Genomic DNA, 18814 nt, shown 5'->3' with positions numbered 1-18814 from the left:
CTTTTATTTCAATCTATTCTGCTTTTGTGTCATACAATATAGTACTAACTCCACTCAAATTACAACCCAACCTCCAAAAGTGTGGTCTTTGATTTGCTGCGCTAGTGACTGCAAATAAAGATTCATATTGTTGGCATCATGCGGAGAGGATTACTGAGGTCTGGTGATGCCACACATCCAGATTTATCTTCAGACTTAACCACTTCTGACTCCTCTGTCATCCCTTGAGAAATATATGGTTGTCTGGTTTAGGGTTAGGGTAAACAAAAGGCTTCTTACAACCTTGTTCAAGTTGTATTACGCCCCCCGAAACCTTTAAAGAGACAAAAATCAATATTATTGAATAACAATAACAGCTCATTTGTCTTGGGGTAATTTGTTTAAATCTTATCTTCTCATCTTCTACAATCTTTCATGGCTGGAAGTACGAGCTTATTAGGACAGACTCAAATTACACGAAATAAAATGTGTAAAATTTAATTATAGGACTTGGATTTCCCTTGTTCCTACAGAGTATCCCAGGTGTCAGCATAAATTGAAGAATGATCATGGGATGAGGATGTAATCCCATACTGGTCTTTTCATTGATTCTCGGGAGACGGGACAGTTGGTGAAGTCAAACAGCAGCTAAGGCCGATAACAGGTGGTGGGAGACATTGCTGGCAGCAGCAGCAGCAGCAGCAGCAGCAGTAACAACATCATGCTATTCAGGAGTGGAAGCCTTCCAGCAGGCTAAGATTAAATCCAAACCAATATACCATGAAAGCAGAGCAGCCTGCGTGGATTCAGTCGTAGACAGGTGCATACAAAGGTTGACCAAGTGCTTTATGATATGCTTTGTCATAGGAGCAAGACGCTGTACCCCCACATGATCTTTCTATAGAAGACTTCCTCATACTAATGCAGGCTTGCTGCCAATGGCATGTGACTGGCGGCCTTGCAGACTTTGTTTTTGCTTCCAGAGCTATCAATGGCCACCGCCTCAGTGACTATTGTATGGCGACTACTTCTTCTGTTGTCGAACAGTTTTTTCTGCTTGCTGAGCGGAGCTTAGTGCTCCCTTCTCTTTCCTAAACTTCCTCAAAAATGATTGGTTTTGCAACATTAGGACACAGGTTTTGGATTTTTTAGGACATATTAGATCAGTGTTTAATGAGGCATGATGCCCCCACTCTGACAGTGCTATGATACGTATGCTCCCACTTTACCACCATGTATCGTTTTCTGTGAATCCCTGTCAGAGGCAACAAGCAGCGTGTGTGAGGCTAAAGCTGACACACTGCGTGGATGACTTGATGCCGGTGCAACACATGTATAGTGAAGGGAAAGAGAGATGATTCAAGGTGAATGGGAATGTCAGACACAATGGAGAAAGGAGCAATAAAGGACTTGTCTTAGTGTCTGTTCATTTCTCTGACAGGAGTCCTGAAGTGAGAGATAATGTCTGGTTAAAGTGACATCTCAGATCATACTGTGCTTTGGCTTTGGATCACAGGTTCAATCTGTGTATTCTGTGCATATGTGCGTCTTAGTGAATCTTCTGGTAATGTCATGCCCCTGATGGAGCTCACTTCGGAGCTTTAATAAGCACTCGTCCCTGAACCCCCACCTCCTTTTCTCTCTACCTTTCACTCTGTATTTTCCACCTCTATACTGAGTTTAGTTCAAATTGAGCTCTGCCAACCCTCTTACACTCAATTCTGGTGGTGTATTTACACATACTGTATATATATATATATATATATATATATATATATATATATATATGTGTGTGTGTATACACATGGGATTAGGTAAATTGGCCACTCTAAATTGACCGTATAGGTGTGAATGTGAGAGTGAATGGTTGTGTGTCTATATGTGTCCCTGTGATGGACTGTCGCACTATATCAGATATATAATATAAGTATATATTATATTATAAGTATATATAATATATAAGCTGTAACATTTGGGTTTAAATATTAATTTGATATGGTTGAGGTTTACGGTAAGAGGCTATGGAAGGCATTATGATATTATAATATCATAATGTCTTCCATAGCCATTATAATAACAGAAACAAAAACAGACAAAACAAAGACGCTTGGCAAGCAGTTTTAATATTTAATCGCTGGACAGGATATTCACAATATCTGCAACGTCATTCTTACGAGTCAAAACTGCACTTGCAGATATTTATATATTCAGTGTTTACATGTCAAAATTACATCACTTTTGCCATTCGTGTGCATGGGGTTTGTCATTATCTACATTTAAGTTGCAGATAGTATGTGTAATTGCAGATAGGGTCTAATTACAGATTTTCAGATATCTACATTGTCATTATAAGTAGTCATCTTTAATTATCCTCATTTGAAGATATCTACACTGTCCTTATTATCTTCAATTAAGTGTCAGATTGTCAGAATGAGTGTGTGTTTGTGTGTGTTCTTGTATTTATCACTTAGCGAGGACCAACATCGGTTTGGCTGGTCCTCACGTCTTTAAAGAAGGTCTTTTGTGGGGTTAAGGCCTGGTTTTAGGTTCCGGGTTAGAATTGGGTTTAGGTTAAGGTTAGGGTAAGGAGCTAGAGTAAGCATTATGTCTATGAGGGTCCCGTATGTGTGTGCGTGGGTGTGCGTGGGTGCGCGCGCGCGAGAGAGAGAATATCGTTTGGAAATCTACAAGCTCGTGGATTCCATGACATGACTGAATGGGAATGATGCTGACAAGAAATCACTGAAGTAAGTCATTGTAAAGGTACAACTACGCAGTTGCTAATTCGATGATTGTTGGGTGCTAGTGAGATGCTAGCTGGATGCTAAACGCAAGTTAGCCAAACTGTTTCTCTTCTTTGAAGGACCACAAGGGGAATCAATTACAACAATTACAAGGTCAGTACAATTACAGTGGGCTTTTTTTTTTATTAAAAGTTATGACATTGGTTTGTGTCGTGTCTGTAACTGGAAGAACATGACACGCTATTCATTTTCATTTTGGCATGTTTTTTTTTCATTATTCTACTCCATTTAGAGCTGCAGCTATGTTTATCTTTCAATTATTTTCCACAAAATCATATCAATTCATTTAATAGTGGGTTACTGTTTTATTTTTTAACTTTTAGTTAATTGTCATAGTTAATGACTGTCAATTGTTATTTTATTGTACTTTCTTTTATATTGATAATGCTTTTGGCTTCGACGGTCCTCTGTGCACACCTGCCCCGTGCTTTTATTTTGCATAAAATATTTTAAAATAACTATATAGTAGACTATGCTTAACTCCCCACAAGCAATGTCAGCATCAGTACTAATTGAGCCTCTGACTCTCCCTTCCAGTAATGACTCCGCTTCCATGATGTCCATTGTTCAGGAAACTATACTGGAAATCAATTCAAGCCAATTCAAGATACTTTATTTTTAACTAGAGGAGCAATTTGAATGCAAGCAGACCTGCAGTACATAGACAACTCATCCACACACAAAAACAAAAGAAGGCTTTTGTTTTCTACTCTTTGTGGTATATTAGATTTTTTTTTTTTAAATGCAAACATTTACTTGACAACCTGACATTTGAACAATGTCTTACTGTACAAAAACATGCAGTAGATTAAGTAGATTAAGGTCAGGAATCCAACCATGAAATTCAGAATGTAATGGGTTGATGCAGATGGGGGGGTTTTGCAGAAGGAAGGCACAGGAATCTAATTAAAATCCAGATTAAAAGCGATAAGATGTGACGGAAAGAAGATAATTGTTTTTTTCTTTGTGGGTGTGTGTGTGTGTGTGTCTTCCTCTAGCACATCTTTGTGTGCTCGTTCAGTGCTGACTTTTTTTTTTTTTAAACCTCTACCTCTCAGTCCTTTGTTAAGTCCTTTGTTAACTGTAGACCAGAGATTGACAGACAAGTAGATGTTTAGATGTTTCTCTTGCCCCAGGTTTTTTATGTGTCCATTTCTGCAGGTGGGTGTTGGTGAGGATGGAGGTATGGAGGTGTGTCTTTTTGTTTGATTTGTGTCAATGTCCAGGTTTTTTTCCTCCCTTCTTCAAGGTCAACATGGTGATTATTAGCCAAGATGTAGCTTAATAACAGCAGCAGTGTTCATTAACTATTCATCACCTCACACTATACTGCACTGTGTGTGTGTGTGTGTGTGTATCTTGGAGTCACAAATACATCTGTTCATCAGCTTTTTAAGGCTCCATTACATGTTGTATTTCTGTCTGTGACAGCTGGTTCAGGCTCACGTCTTAACACCAAGTTTCCAGACAAACCAACCTCTGTTGTGTCTCCCTTGTCTGACAGTTGTCTTTGTCTCCTGTTTGTGTCTTAATGTGTCGTCTTGAAAACAAAGTGTGTCTGGTTGAGTACAATCTCTTCAGGGTGTGTACACCAAATGAGTTGAATCCTGGCACCTCCCATTTTTGTGTTTTCACACCAGTTCAGTGATGTGATTTCAAAGAACAAGGGGGGTGAATGCAAGTGAGACTCTGGGTGTTACTGTAACCCTTAGATGGAGTAAGTGGGCTGGCCTCTGGTCTGGAGAGGGGGAGGGACCTAGGGGAGAGAGAAAGAGGGAGAGCAAAGGCAGATGTAGAAGAATGAACAGCTCCAAGCGGCAGAGTTGCCATGGCTACGGAGAAACGGATGAATGAGTGACATCACAGTGGCGGAGAGGTGAGAGAGTGTGAAATTGATTTGGTGGTGGAGCACAGGGAGGCGGCTCCTGTTGGGTTTTTGTTAGGCAGACACATTTCTCTTTCCTCTCCTCTGCCCCGGTGTCTCCTGTGGTTGAGCTCTCTCCGGTAAGGCTCTCTGCTTTTTCTCTGCTCTCTCTCCTCTCATCAGAGTAAACGCTCATTACTGGGACGATGGCGAGCATAGTTGTGATTTTCTCCTCTCATAACTGTCCGCAGGTCTTGATGACTGCATGTGTGGTGAGCATAGAACATGAAGAATGTGACGTGCATATGTAGATGTCATGTGCTGCTCCCGGCGTTCCACGGGGAATGAGAAGAAAGGCGGATATGTTGTGCAGTTGTCATTGGTCTAAATATATCATGAGATACTCAGTGTGGAAGAATGTTTGTGTTTCTGATTGGGAACAGCTGATTGTGCGATGAGAAACCCCCTGTACATGCTTAGGTTGTCACTCTTTAGAGCTGCAATTGAAATGAATCTGCTGCGACAGTGTTTGTGAGAGAGAGAGAGAGAGAGAGAGAGAGAGACACATGCTGTCTTGTTGTAGTGTTGTTGTTAAGCAGCTTGCTGTGCTGATACTTTCCGTCATTGTGCGATAATGTTCCGGTCCCTTTAGGGAAGTATCTTAACAATTGTCCCTCTTCACAGGGACATGGGCCAGCTACTGATCAGCACATTTTAAACCGGCAAAGTCTCTCAAAAAGCACTTCTGCAGAAGTGTGGACCCAGCTCCTTTTACTTTAAGGGTGGTCTTCCTCCTTTGCTGTGCACCGTCCATCTGTGAGTTCATTTGCAGACCGTGTCATTCATCTAGATGTCTGATTAATGACTCTGTTGACCTTCACCGACCTTTGAGTGACAAACAGCTAAAGCTGAAAGCCCCACTGGCATTGGCTGGCATCCTGAATGGAGCATTAGATTATGTTAGGGATCAAATGATCAACATTTAGTCTAGATCTGGCAAGTATAATCTATTACCAACACGCTGGTCGAACATTTTGGGTAAAAACATCGGCTTTGTGATGTTTCTGTCATGTATTGCAATTTACATTTGAGTTGTGATATTTTTTGAGTCAATCAAAAATGTAAAACAACAATTATTTATATCATACCCGCACATCATGTGAGACTGTGCGTCAGCACTAATGTCTGAGACACTTGATTCTCAGCTGGGTTAATGGTATAACAGTTTACTCATGGAGAGGAGGAATTAACAGTAGTACAGTAGCCTGTAGTCTCACTGTTGACATCTGAAGCAGACCAGGTGGACCCTCTGCCTCCACTGTAGTGATGGACAAAGAAGTTATTTTTGGTGTACTGCATGCACACCATTAGAATCTGTTTATTTAAAAGATTTGTTCAAAAGATTCACCAAATCTTTCAGTACTTTCTGCATGACTGGGACAGTCAAGAAGGAAGTTAAAACACAAGGGACTGTGTGTGTTTGTTCTCAAGTGTAAACATCTTGTGCCCATGGCTGACTACATTAGCCGACTACATTAGCTGTTAGCTCAAGGGGGACACAGGGATTCCTTCACTAAGTGACTGACTGGGTCGTTTGCAGTAAACTAATCATGTTTGCCCCCACCCCGGGCCGCTGCCTCACTCTAGTCACAACAGAGATGTTCACCCAAACGAATCATTTACGAACGACACAACACTACTCCGCTGTCTACTGACTCTCTGTCCCATTAACAACTCCATTAGACTGCACAGGACGAGGAATTGCGCCAACATTAATTCTGCATATAACTGATGTGAAGGAGGAGGAGCAGGAGGATGGAAAGCACATCTCTGTGTGTGTAACTAGCAGAGTGTGCATTGTGAACTCACCTATGCAGGCGCATCAAATGCACCGTTTAAATAACCAACACTCAACATTTAGACCAGGTTTTTGTGGGTCAATGGCTCGAATTGCAGCAAGTCAACAGTGATATGGGGCAAGCTGAATTCTTGCATTTTATTCCTCAAACACACCTGACATTGTTCCGCCAAGTTCTACAGATCTCGTGGCCGGGCTGCCGTAATCGAGCTATCATGATGGAAAGGGAAGCTTCTCAACTATCTCATTCATTCAGAAAAACAGTTTTTCTTCAGTTAAAATGTACTGATGACATGTATACTGATGTTAAAACCTTGTGTGTTTTATTTAGTTTTACCCAGAAATCACTGCAGGACACTGAACAAAGGTCATATGTTGCAAATGGTTGCAAACCCAGAAAAATTGCTGTTACGTGAAAGTGGTAGAACAATGTCAGGTGTGTTTGAGGAGTGAAATGCAAGAATACAACTTGCCCCATCTCACTGCTGATTTGTTCTGTGATCAATAGGAAGTGAATGAAAACACTTTCAGACATGTTCATTTGAAACTGAGGAAATGTATTCCATGTGTTTTTTTTTTTCAGTATACAGAATTAAGGGTGGATGTAGAAAAGCTCCAGCATGTGTTTGTTTGTTGGCTGAAAGGCTCCGCTGAGTAAATGACTGACAGCTTTTTGGATAACATGGTTGCGGCACAAGTGGGTCAGTAGTGGAGAACTCTATCTCTCAGTCTCTCTCTCTCTCTGCAGAAAAACATAGTGCAGCATAGTGCCACCTCAAGGGTTTTGCTGCTATTTCATTTACTGTGTTTATTGAGGCTAATCATTCACAAACGTTTGCCGTGGACAATCAAGAAAGACAGAATGTCTGTGTGTGAATGACAGTGAGACAGGTTGAAGATGCAAGAAGTAGAGGCTAGAATGCAGATGAGTTTTAAAACCTGGGGTCACCTACGCAAAGCAATGGACAGCAAAGAAGATGCAGGCATTGAGGAGTCAGTGGAGACAAGTGTCAGGGGTGTTGTGGGACAGGGATAGTAGCAAAAGGGAAAGGGATGGGTTGGTCTGCCGAGCAGGAAGAAAAGAGGAAGACCGTAGAGAAGGTTCATGGATGTTGTGAAGGAGGACATGAGGACAGTTGGAGTAACAGAAGAGGGCAGGATAGAGGCAGGTTATCCTCTGTGGCGACCGCTAAAGGGAGAAAACAAGATGAAGATCATGATTGCTGTAGAACAGCTATATAGTTGGCCTTAGGTCTTTTGCCTCTTTTTCATTATTTTTAGTTTGCTAATTTGCATGTTAATTAAGGGTGAAGATAAGATATTGAGATCAGGGTATTTATCTTGCCAAATCTGGAAACCTGTTTGTGTATTCGCATAATTCTGTATAGTGAAGGACAGTGAACTTAAAATTGAACTTGTTTTGCTAATATATTTTTTCAAAATGACTTACATTATCTATACTTTAGTGTTTCTATCAAAATTATGTTATGTGACTAAATTATTATTTGGTTTTTTTTTTGGGGAAAAAAAGGGACTTAATCCCTGGAAATTAATATTTAAAACGTTACTTTTGAACCCTTTGACCTTAATGTGAAAACATTGTATGGAAAGTAGATGTTTGATGTGTGTAGGGTTTGACCTTGTCACTCTCTGCAGGGCTATACCAAACTTAGTAAAGCAGAGACTCAAGATTGATTATAGCTTGTCCTATGGGGGAACACATCGAATGCTGAGATCAATGTGGAACTTGTAAAAATGACATCTAAACTTGTCACAGCAGCTATAACAGTTATCAGACAAGTGCAACAGGATGAATACCAAAGAAAAACATGAATCATGCTGCCATTACTGTTACAGTTAACGCACATATAGACTGCTTGAACTACTAGTCAAGCTTGACTTTGCCTTTTCATGAGCTGAAATCAATCAATATCCTCAACTACTGAAGCTGCAGACTTGTCAAACACTAACCTGGTGATTGCTATGACTTATACAGATGATCAGTCAGACTCATATAGTACTCTAGTATACTTATAGGCAGCACAAAGTCATGTAACATTGAATTATGGGGTGCTGTTATTTCTGCTCAAAACAATCTGTCAATCATTTTCATTTTATTGACTGCTATGATTCTCAGTGGCTCACATGAAAAAGGTCTAAGAGGAATGAACAGCAGGTTTGCCACTGTCAGGATGGCCGAGCGGTCTAAGGCGCCAGACTCAAGTTGTATAACTTTCCTGTGAATGGGACTTCTGGTCTCCAAATGGAGGCGTGGGTTCAAATCCCACTTCTGACAATAGTTTTTTTTTCTTGGAAATGCATGTTTATTATTTACTATCTTTATCTTTACTGTCTTTGCTGCGGTGACAATGCAAATTTCCCCACTGCGGGACCAATAAAGGACTATCTTATCTTATCTTAGATGTCACTATTTTTATTTTAGCTTCTTCTGTTGACTTCTATTGAAATTCTCACCACCTGTTCTCTGCACCTTGGCAAAGTATGAGTGCATGATTGTTGAAGGCGCCGTGACTTAATGCTTGTGTTTGCCTGCAGATCTGTTTGTGTATCGACACATGATGGGATCACTTCTCACGGCTTCAGCAAATCTAGTCACAAAATGGAATATTTTTCCTGCACGAAACAAATCTCTCCTCATCCCACGACTATGTCTGCAGTGAAGTGTGTTGTTCAATATCTGCATTTGATGTAATTTAGACATGATTGCACATGATGTAGCTATAACGTGCTACATTCATCAACTTGGCATTAAAACGATTATAATGGTGATGTCATGTGTGTCGGTAGAACCGACTGTACATTGCACTGTGAGTCACTAACATGGTGGTCATGATTTTCACTCTACTTTGTCAACTGAGAGCGTAAGTGCGGGACGCTGCCTCTGTATTGGATGCTTGTTTAGTATGGAGCTGCTCACATGCTGGCTGCGCTCTTCCATTGTTTGTCTGGTTATTGATCGTCTGTCGCCGAATGTTGCGTCCTTTACGTTCCCATTGTGCCAGCTGCCAGGTCCTGTGAGCGAGGGATTCTCCTCCACTTCCAGATTTTGCAGTAGATGTGGAGATGGGAGGTTATTTGAGGAGCGAAAGGGACATTTATTCTTCAGTGTAAAGTGAGGCAGTTAACTGGAGAATGTGATAAAACAGAGAAATGGGCTGATGAGACATTACAAATTATAGCGCTCCTCTGATTCTTCGTGCCTTGATCATATATTAATTCACTCTTTTTGACAAACTCCCCTGATTTTGCTTTAATCCCCCTCCCTCATGATTTCTTCTTGCTTTTTTATTAATCCTTCTGGTCAGTGGTGATAATCACTTCACCAGTCTTCTACTTGTAGCAATATATTAACTGGATGTTACAGATGTCTTTTAGGCAAAATCCCTAGGCACCAAAGGGTGTTATTAACAACAGGGTGATATTTTTGGTAATAACATCAATAACACATTTTTCCCAGACCCCATTTTTGAGTGATGCATTAGAAATATTGCAATGTATTAAAAGACACTGAATTTCTCATATGTTTAGCTGCTATAATGGTACTACTTTTGGTGCCATACTGTCAGTGTAGGTTAAACAGTTGCATTTTTTTTAATATATATATTAAGGGTTTGGACATATAAACTCACGTTCAGAATTATTGTTTGCTCTGGTTTGGTTTAGTATGGATGGAGCATAAAGGTTACGTCACCGGCCATGTGTTAAACCTATCAAACAGATTTGCAGCCATGTCTGTTTGATCAATGCCTGTGAGCTTTAAAAGTGACACTTGCTGCTGTTATTGACTCATACTGGCAGAGCTTTGGTATCTGTTCTGTACAGATGGACAGCGTGACATTCGGGCCGTCATCAACTTCATCTGTTCAGTTATGTCCCTCTTGCATTTCAGAGATATCACAAACTCAAGAATCTACTGATACTGATATCAGTCCAATACAGGCAATCAAGACCTTTTAAACTAAGGACACATTTGTGCCATTTCAAGCTATTTCAAATACATCATTCTCCAACTGTGTAACACATATTCTTCTCCCATGAAAAAGACATAAACAGCCCACAACATGACTCAGCTAAAATGATTTTTATTTACATTTTTTACAGTCTATAGATAGTGAAGCATGCGATATATAGGATTTTTGGATTGTATCACATTTTACAATTTTATTTGTCCGATCCAGTGATTTTGACCAGTATTGGACCGATACAGAGTGTCATAATTATTGGCCCATCCCTAGTTCCAGTATGTCAGTGATGCATGACTTTACATGTCTTTAAATTTTAATTATTTTAATTATTAAGAAAATTAAAGATGCTTTAGTCAATGTAACCTTTATTACCATTCTTCTGCATATGATATATAGAATACATCTGAACAAAAAGGATGTCTGAAAGGAAGTTTTTCCATGTCAATTTAGATCTTCCCTCTTTACCAGGAAAACCACCATTCAAATTCATTTTGATGAAAAATGGACTACACTTAGATTCCTTTTTATTTTTAAAAGGCAGCAGGCAGTCACACCCATGAGCACTTCATGAACAGTGTGTCGAGGCTTGTTATAAGTCTGTCTTCCTCTGAATGGTCATAAATTACATAGTGAAGCATTTATTTCCTTCTGTGTTGACTTGAGCATAAAGCTCTGTTTGAGTCAGTGGATTTTGTCAGTGCTCTGCAGCATCATGCTGAGAGAAGCCTTGAAATCCTCCCTCTTTGCAATTTACCAAAATTGCCGCTATGCTATTACCTAGTATTATTATTAATATGAGATCATAATGCTTGCTGTTGAGCTCAGACCTGGACTGAGCATCTGATCTGGCGAGAGAAAATGGTTGGATTAGGGTACAATCCAACCTACACGCTGATACACAGATTAATGCTGATTTCACACAATCAGAGTGGGAATAAATCTGTATCTTTAGTTTTTTTTTTAACAATTAGCATCAATTATTAAGTAGGCTAATGCAAACCCTTGAAAATAATCCATGTAAATTACAGCAGTGTGCTTTCCTTCTTGCTGTTTTTGCAGAAAGTAGAGCACGAGTATGAGAACAAAGTAAGAGCAGTGTTATTTATCTTGCTAAAACTTTATTATACAAAAAAAACGCAACAACCAATAATGCTTATGTGCAAGTCTTATAAAACAATGTAAATCTAGGAAAGGATGCAATACTTAACTTTCTAAGCTTGAGCAAAACCATGTGCAAAACTGCATCAATGCGTCTTTGTGTAGCCCAAGGATATTTGTTCAGTTTTTCCCGACTTCCACTTCACTTTCATTCGTTCATCAATATTTAATTCTTACATTAGTTATTTTTCGCTCTCACTCCCCGAGTCGCTAACGAATATCCACCAGGGTGTAATGCACCGCGTAGCCCCTCTGTCAGCACCCTTGTTGATACATCACTGTTCCCTGTATTACAGTGTGGCGAAAATGTGTTAAAACAACTGCTGACAGTATGTTTCTCTGTATCACCACCATGAGCAAACTGTGATAACAATAATTACAGTGTTAAAGTCTAAATATGCTCAAGATTAACTGGGTTCGAAATTACTCACAACATAATAAAAATAGAACGTGTAGCATAAAAAAAAAAGTGTTTTGCCGGTAATACAGTTTACAAAAAGAGCAGTGGTGCATGGTATTATAACAATCCAATCTAATGCAGTGGGCGAAAACATAAGCTGTCAGCTGAAAAAAAAAGTGTATTGCAGCAGAATTTACTGACAAAGCTAAATACACAGTAAATGATAAAAATCCACTGCATATTTGATGAAGAATCTTGTGCGAAACATTAATAATGATAATAATACGCAGCGCTGTTTTATGCTCAATGACATTTTAATCACAGCATGATGGAGGTACAGTGGAGAAGGGTTACTATAAAGACTGAAGGAGGCAAGCGAGTTAACATGATTAACCAGAATTTAGTCTCTCTGTGTGTGTATGTGTGAGATAAAAATAGAGAGACAGAGATAATTAAGAGAATCTTAATAATGGACTTGCACATGTTGCGTGTGTGTGTGGATCCAGCTGCATTCACAGGAACATGAAACGATAAATAATACATGCTAATGTTCAAAATTCAAATTTGGTACGTAAAATAAATAAACATTTCTTTGTGTAAACGATGTGTGATAAAACATTTATCTAAAGAAATCTCTTCATGCATTATGCATCACCCTAAAACGTGCCTTTGCCCATAATGGGAACATTTCCCTCATCAGACATCCTACTCAATCATTGCCATATAAACAGACTGTACGCAAGCATGTGCGATAGCCGTAGAAATCAAGGAAGTAACGCAGTCACAGTATTGGTTGACACCTGAGCGTGTTGAAGACAGCTGTGTCGAGGGAAAATGGAGTTTGTCATCTCCTGTGTTGGACAAACACTGCTGCAGTGAGTGCAACGCTGCTGGGTAAAAGCAGAGACACAGTCACGTCATGTAACCACACGCAACATGTGCTACACAATGAGCTGACATACTTAATATTTGTTCTCGTGTTTAACTTCTCATCCTTGCACTGGAGTATAACATTTTGATGCTCCATATTGTCTTAAATGAATAGTTATTTCAAAAATCATATCAAAATCACAGTATTTGTCTGAAAATTTGACATTTTACACAAACTGTTTGGCTCTAACTGACAACACACACACACACACACACACACACACACAAACGCACTGCCATTGCTGCTCAACATGAACCCGCACTATATATCGATACATATCAGAACAAACACTTTTATTTGTTAATTTATTGCAACTGATATCATCATTGCAATCTCAAATGTTCCCATGATTTCTTACTAAAATTAAATAAATTACCAGTAGGTGCTGCATGTTTTAACTCTCTACTTTCGTCACATTGTTTGTACTTTTTACATACCTGCGGCTTGATCTATATTGTGGCTGTAAAGAATAGAAATGATTAGGCTGTGACACTAGCACATTACTCTGTGGGTGCTACATCACAGATAAGTTAATTTGCTCTCTGTTGTCGCACATTGAGACCTTGCATAACCTTTTGTTCCAGTGTTTCAGCACATCACTGCCCCGTGATACAGCATGCACATGTCTATTATTATTGCACACACAAAGTCAGTAATTCTTCACAATGTTTGCATGAAAAAAAACAGGATTTCTATATTATCCATATAATACACTGAACGTGTGTGTACATACACAGACAAATCTGCCGTGTTATTTTGCTAAGACAAGCATTCGAGTAGCAGTTGTCTTGGCAGTGTTTTGTACAAGATGCAGCGAGTTGCTTCACTGACCTGATTTCCTGTGACAGGAATTACTCGAGCTTTGTGCCCGACACACACACACACACACACACACGCACACACACACACACACACACACACACACACACACACACACACACACACACACACACACACACACACACACGCACACACACACACACACATCCCTGTCGCAGTCTCTGTCTTCCTCATGTTCTCTTTCAAGCTGCTCCTCACTGCTGTCACAAAATGAACCTCACCTGCTTCTCATTGGCTTGTATCCCATCTAAACAACAGCAAGAAAGTAACAGCTCCAAGTCTCCCACAGAACATGCAGCATGCTGCATAACCCGCAGAAGATGTGCCGACACTGAGGCACAGATTTCCGAAATGCGGGTGTCACAACACTAGTGTAATTATCATTCATATATTCATTTAGCCGTGAATGTGTGTGTGTGTGCGCGCTGTCTTCCTCGTAGATCTTTCTTTTTTCCCTTTTCTCACCATCCTCCTGCAAAAGCTGTTTTTAATGCAAAACTTATGTATTCATGTATGCAAATCAGCCTTAAGACATTGCCCTATAGGCACACACACTCTGCAAGCCCATTATATCACTTAACACTATGTGTATATGTGTGTGTGTGATGGAGCATACGATGCATGATCTGATGCCATAATATTTCCATCAACTATACTTATCTGTTAATTTGCAGTCAGTTTGAAACCAATGATGTGCACTTAACCTGCCATCCCACCAAAAGCCGCACTGCAGCAGCCTCTCTCTCTTTTTTTAGCTGCCCCTCTATCCAATTTAATGCCCCCCATCTCTTGCAATCTCTTCTTTCTCTTGCTCCCCCTGCTGTATCTGCATTTCCTCCATTTTTCATTCAGCTTCTGTCTGTTTTCCTCCAGGTACCCCCTTTGCTCTCCGCTCTCCATCTCCCTCCATCTCTTAGAGGCACAATTAATCCCCCCCCTCCACATTTTTTCTCCTTTGGCTGAGGATAATCTAAGAAAGTGTGCATCTGTGTGAGTCACTGCTTCTCTGTGTGTGTGTGTGCATGTGTGTGTGTGTGTGAATGTGTGGCAGAAGCTGAATGGGAGGGGTGTGAGTAAGGTGAAGAGCATTGCGTCATTGGGGGTGTGTTGAATGGTAGGTGGGCTAAACCGGCTGTCAGTCATTGATGCGAGTGGAGCACGTGCATCGGCCATGGCTTGGAAGACGTTGTGCGCTGGTTATTTGGCTGCAAGCGCCGGGTGCTAGAAACAGCCGGAGCTCCCCTTACAGACAGAGGGATCGTGGGAGCGTGTGTGTGTGCGTGTTTGTGTGTGTGGAAGTCTCGGTGCATTTAGATGCTACATGGGCTGCAACTGGAGCTGCTGCTGATGCGGGTGAATAATGCAGTCAGGGGGACGGAGTTTGGACAGCATGCAGGGAGCGAGATTAATAATGCATCCTGCGAGGTTACAGGCTCTGCAATAGTTAGTTTTATTGGAACCTGTAGCTGCCTACTGTCTGCCTGCCTTCTTCACTTACTGACTCTCCACCTACATTGCTGCCTGCTCGCCTTTCTACCAGACTGGCAGACTGTCTGACATATTCAAAAAATGTCTCACCACCATTTCATCAAATGTTGTAAGTAGCCAGTCTGCATCTCTTTATCCTTGTATGTCTGCAAGTGTGTGTGTGTGTGTGTGCACTTGTGTCTGTGGTATTTGCACTTACTATATATATAGTGGGTGTCATATAGTGTATGAGTTTACATGCTAAGGAATTCTGGTAACCAGTTGTCGACACAGCAGCCCAGTCTGAACTTCAAATGGGTATTCTTGTCTCTGGTTGTGTGTGTGTGTGTGTGTGCGCGCGTGTGTGTGCAGTAAGTGGGTGTGTGAGCTTGCTGCAGAGAGCTGCTGCAGATGTGTGAAGTTGACCGGTGAATGCGGCAGGTACTGTATAGCAGCAGAAGGGAAAGAGATGAAATGGAGCCACAAGGATGGAGATCCCATGAGCGTCTAGCATATTCATGACAGACTGACAAAGAGGGAAAGTCATTTCAATAGGAGGAGGACAGATGGAGGAGAAAACTGACGGTGATTTGGAGGAGTGCTGGGGAAAGGGAGGGAATGACAGGATTGGGAAATGGAACAGAGGTGAGGAAAGGAATGTGAACAATGCAGCCAAGTGGTATGAGGTGCCATGATCGGACACATAACGAGAGAGTAAGGGAGAGTAATGCTGGTATTTGTCTGGTAACGGCAAAACAAACACGTAATAAAGAGAAATGAAGAGGAATAAAGAGAAGAGAGGATACATAACTGAGTTGTATGATGCAGCATGTCATAAAACCTCCCCTTGATTCTCCTTAACTCTCCCACCCACAAATCTCTACCGGCTTTATACATGCATCTACATCCTGCATGTTCGTGATGTCTACAGATCGCAATTTGTGTGTGTGTGTGTACTGGTTGTCAATTGTGTGCTCCTGCTCTGCTTTCAATGTTATTAGTCTGAACCCGTATGTGATGTTTCACATTCAATCAATAGCTGATAACCTGGAGATGGGAAGGCAGAAGAAAGCAACTGCTTTCTACCTCTCTCTCCCTCCCTCGCTCTCTCTTGCACTCTCGCTCTCTCGCTTTCTCTCTCTCTCGCTCTCCATTCACTCCATCTCTGCTGAGATCCATTCAGCCCTATTTTCCGTTTGACTCAGTCTTACTGTTCTCTCCCTGTCCTTATTCACATTCCTTCGCTCTGTTCTGAGCGTTCATGACACTGCAGCAAATGTCAGTGTCGTGTGTGTTTGACTTTTCAGCGCAGACAACACGTCGTCTCATCATCTTTCAGCAAAATGAACTGTAGTATTTGCACATTTTAATGAAAATGAGATGTGATATTCATGAGCTACAGTAAGTCATGGACCTGCATATATTTATTTACAGTTTTTTGCTACAAAACATTACATTTCATCTGAAAAGCACAAAGCTCATCCTGAAACATTTAATTTAATTTAAATAAATAAATAAATAAATAAATATATTTACTGCCTACATACTCAATGGATTGTGCATAACTGAAGCTATGCCATTTTATGTGATGTCCAACATGCGCTGATGCATCTGTAGCATCTGTGTAAATGTTTCCCCCATAACATTTGTGGGTGACGTATGAGAGTGTGAAGTATGAGCGGCTGAACAAAGATGACATGATAGTCAGCATTATTATATATTGTGTGGTATAATGGACAAGGTCCTTAGTCAACTTACTTACTGTACTTCTGGTAGTGCTGGTTAAAGAAGAGACTTTTGAATTTTGAGTTTGTTTCTTAGTCTGGCAATTTTCTGCTTCACTGAAGCCTCTGTTTAGAGCCTAAATATGTTGATGCATCGGTTATTATAGAAGAAAAACTGACTACTCTTTTGATTAATCTAACCCCATATGATGTGTAAGAGGCAACCGGCCACCTTCTTGTCCTTGATTTGAAGAAGTAGCTGTAGCAAGATATTGGTCAGGACATGGGTACTTTTCCTCAGAGTTTGTGTTGTATTGTGTCTTTAATAAAATCCCTGCATGGAAAAACATGATGGATACCGGGTGCATGCCCATCCCAGAGATTAACAAAGTGAAAGCGAGGCTCATAGTTGACCAATATAATTGTGGATGGTGTTTCCCTGCCACCATTACACTGTGTAATCATATTTAACATTAGTTTAGGCTAACAATCTGTGTGTGTGTACCTGCAGTGAAGTACTGTATGTGTCAGTATGTCAGGGCAAGTCATATCAGTGCAGCTACTTTAGTACAGTGATTGTCTTCTATGATCACGAACCGACTACACTCTGCAGTTACTCCAACAAGGACACTGAGGAGGAGGAGAGAATGTTGAGTGAATAAATGTGAGAGTAAGCTGGACACTTGCAAGATTGAATGACAAAATAAATTAGAGTAGCTGGCAGACTAAATATGTGTGTGTGTGTGTGTGTGTGTGTGTGTGTGTGTGTCTGTGCGCTCAACCCTGTGCCAAAAATATAATACAGAAGACACCTGGCATGAACTGTATGAAAATGCCCCCCCCCCCCGTCTGCAACCTCAGTACAAAAGGACCCTCTTTGCATGTCTAACCAGAGCAGATGGCGTTGGTCTATTGTGCAGGATGTGTGTTTGTGTATTTGTGACAAAACACGGGTGGAGTAGGCAGGTGTACAGTATATCAAATAGAAAAAAAGACATAAAGACTCAGTGCTCAGCCTGCATATCTTTGTTTATTTTAGATAGAGATCTAGTTCAAACACAACACAGCCTACTACTGTAAAAAGGATGATGTTCATATCCGTTGGAGGACTATTGGGACGTCTTTCATTGTTGCGCTGTTTTCCACCCCTGATTTTTTAAGCACAGATCAAATACCTTTTTGACGTCACTGTTTTGATATTCAAAGAGATGAAGAGAGGTGATAAAGTCGAGTCCTAACGATACTTTTACATCTGACAAACAGACCATTGTGTGCTCACCCTAATGGAGAGAGAGGAGAAAGAGAGAGAGAGAGAGAGCCACATCCAAGCAGATCAATGACATGTTCAAACTGAACACCAAACAATGAGAGCAACAAAGACAGTGCACGTTCTGGTTTGTAAAATCTATGACATACAGTATTAAGATGGCACAAGCAAAAGAGGAAGGGAGGTGGTGAGCCAGAAAGGAAATACAAGACACACTTTTCTGCACATTTTGCTTGTCCTCTGGGCTGGCAGTGATTGCACATATTAAAGTACCAATTACATTATGTATTCTTTGTAAAATTGCGTGTCACTATCTAAGTGTAAATCAAATTCTGACCTCACCTACTGCATACACAATGGGTTAACAGCTGCCGTATGATTTGATCTGTTTGGCTAAGTTCCACCGAGAGGCAGAGAGTTTATGCAGAGTCAGGAGAATCACAACGCTCTGTTGGGACTGGAGAGAAGAGATACCACACTTAATATTGTGATGCTTCGTTCAAATCAGCCCAGGGCTAAACAAACACAGCCATCTC

General features: G+C 40.7%; 1 protein-coding gene and 1 non-coding gene across 7 annotated transcripts in view; both read left to right on the top strand.

Moving 5' to 3' along the window:
- Positions 1 to 18814, top strand: part of myo16 (myosin XVI) — an 89572-nt gene that overhangs the window by 1966 nt on the left and 68792 nt on the right. For 2 of the 6 annotated variants that reach the window (XR_009239805.1, XM_058623147.1), the window contains exon 1: positions 14955 to 15417. The exons of 1 other annotated variant lie outside the window; for it this stretch is intronic. Coding sequence is in view for 1 of the 5 variants with exons in the window: in XM_058623147.1 (XP_058479130.1) it covers positions 15390 to 15417 (28 nt within the window). In the remaining 4 variants the exon portion in view is untranslated. 3 more of the 6 variants (XM_058623149.1, XM_058623150.1, XM_058623148.1) reach the window with 3 other exon arrangements.
- Positions 8692 to 8801, top strand: trnal-caa (transfer RNA leucine (anticodon CAA)). Its single transcript has 2 exons — positions 8692 to 8729; positions 8756 to 8801. It is a non-coding gene; the product is annotated as a tRNA-Leu (tRNA).

The sequence above is a fragment of the Solea solea genome, chromosome 2 (assembly GCF_958295425.1).
Source record: "Solea solea chromosome 2, fSolSol10.1, whole genome shotgun sequence".
Classification (NCBI taxonomy): Eukaryota; Metazoa; Chordata; class Actinopteri; order Pleuronectiformes; family Soleidae; genus Solea; species Solea solea.
Note: the sequence above shows the minus strand (reverse complement) of the source record. Positions and strands in the feature narration are given on the sequence as shown.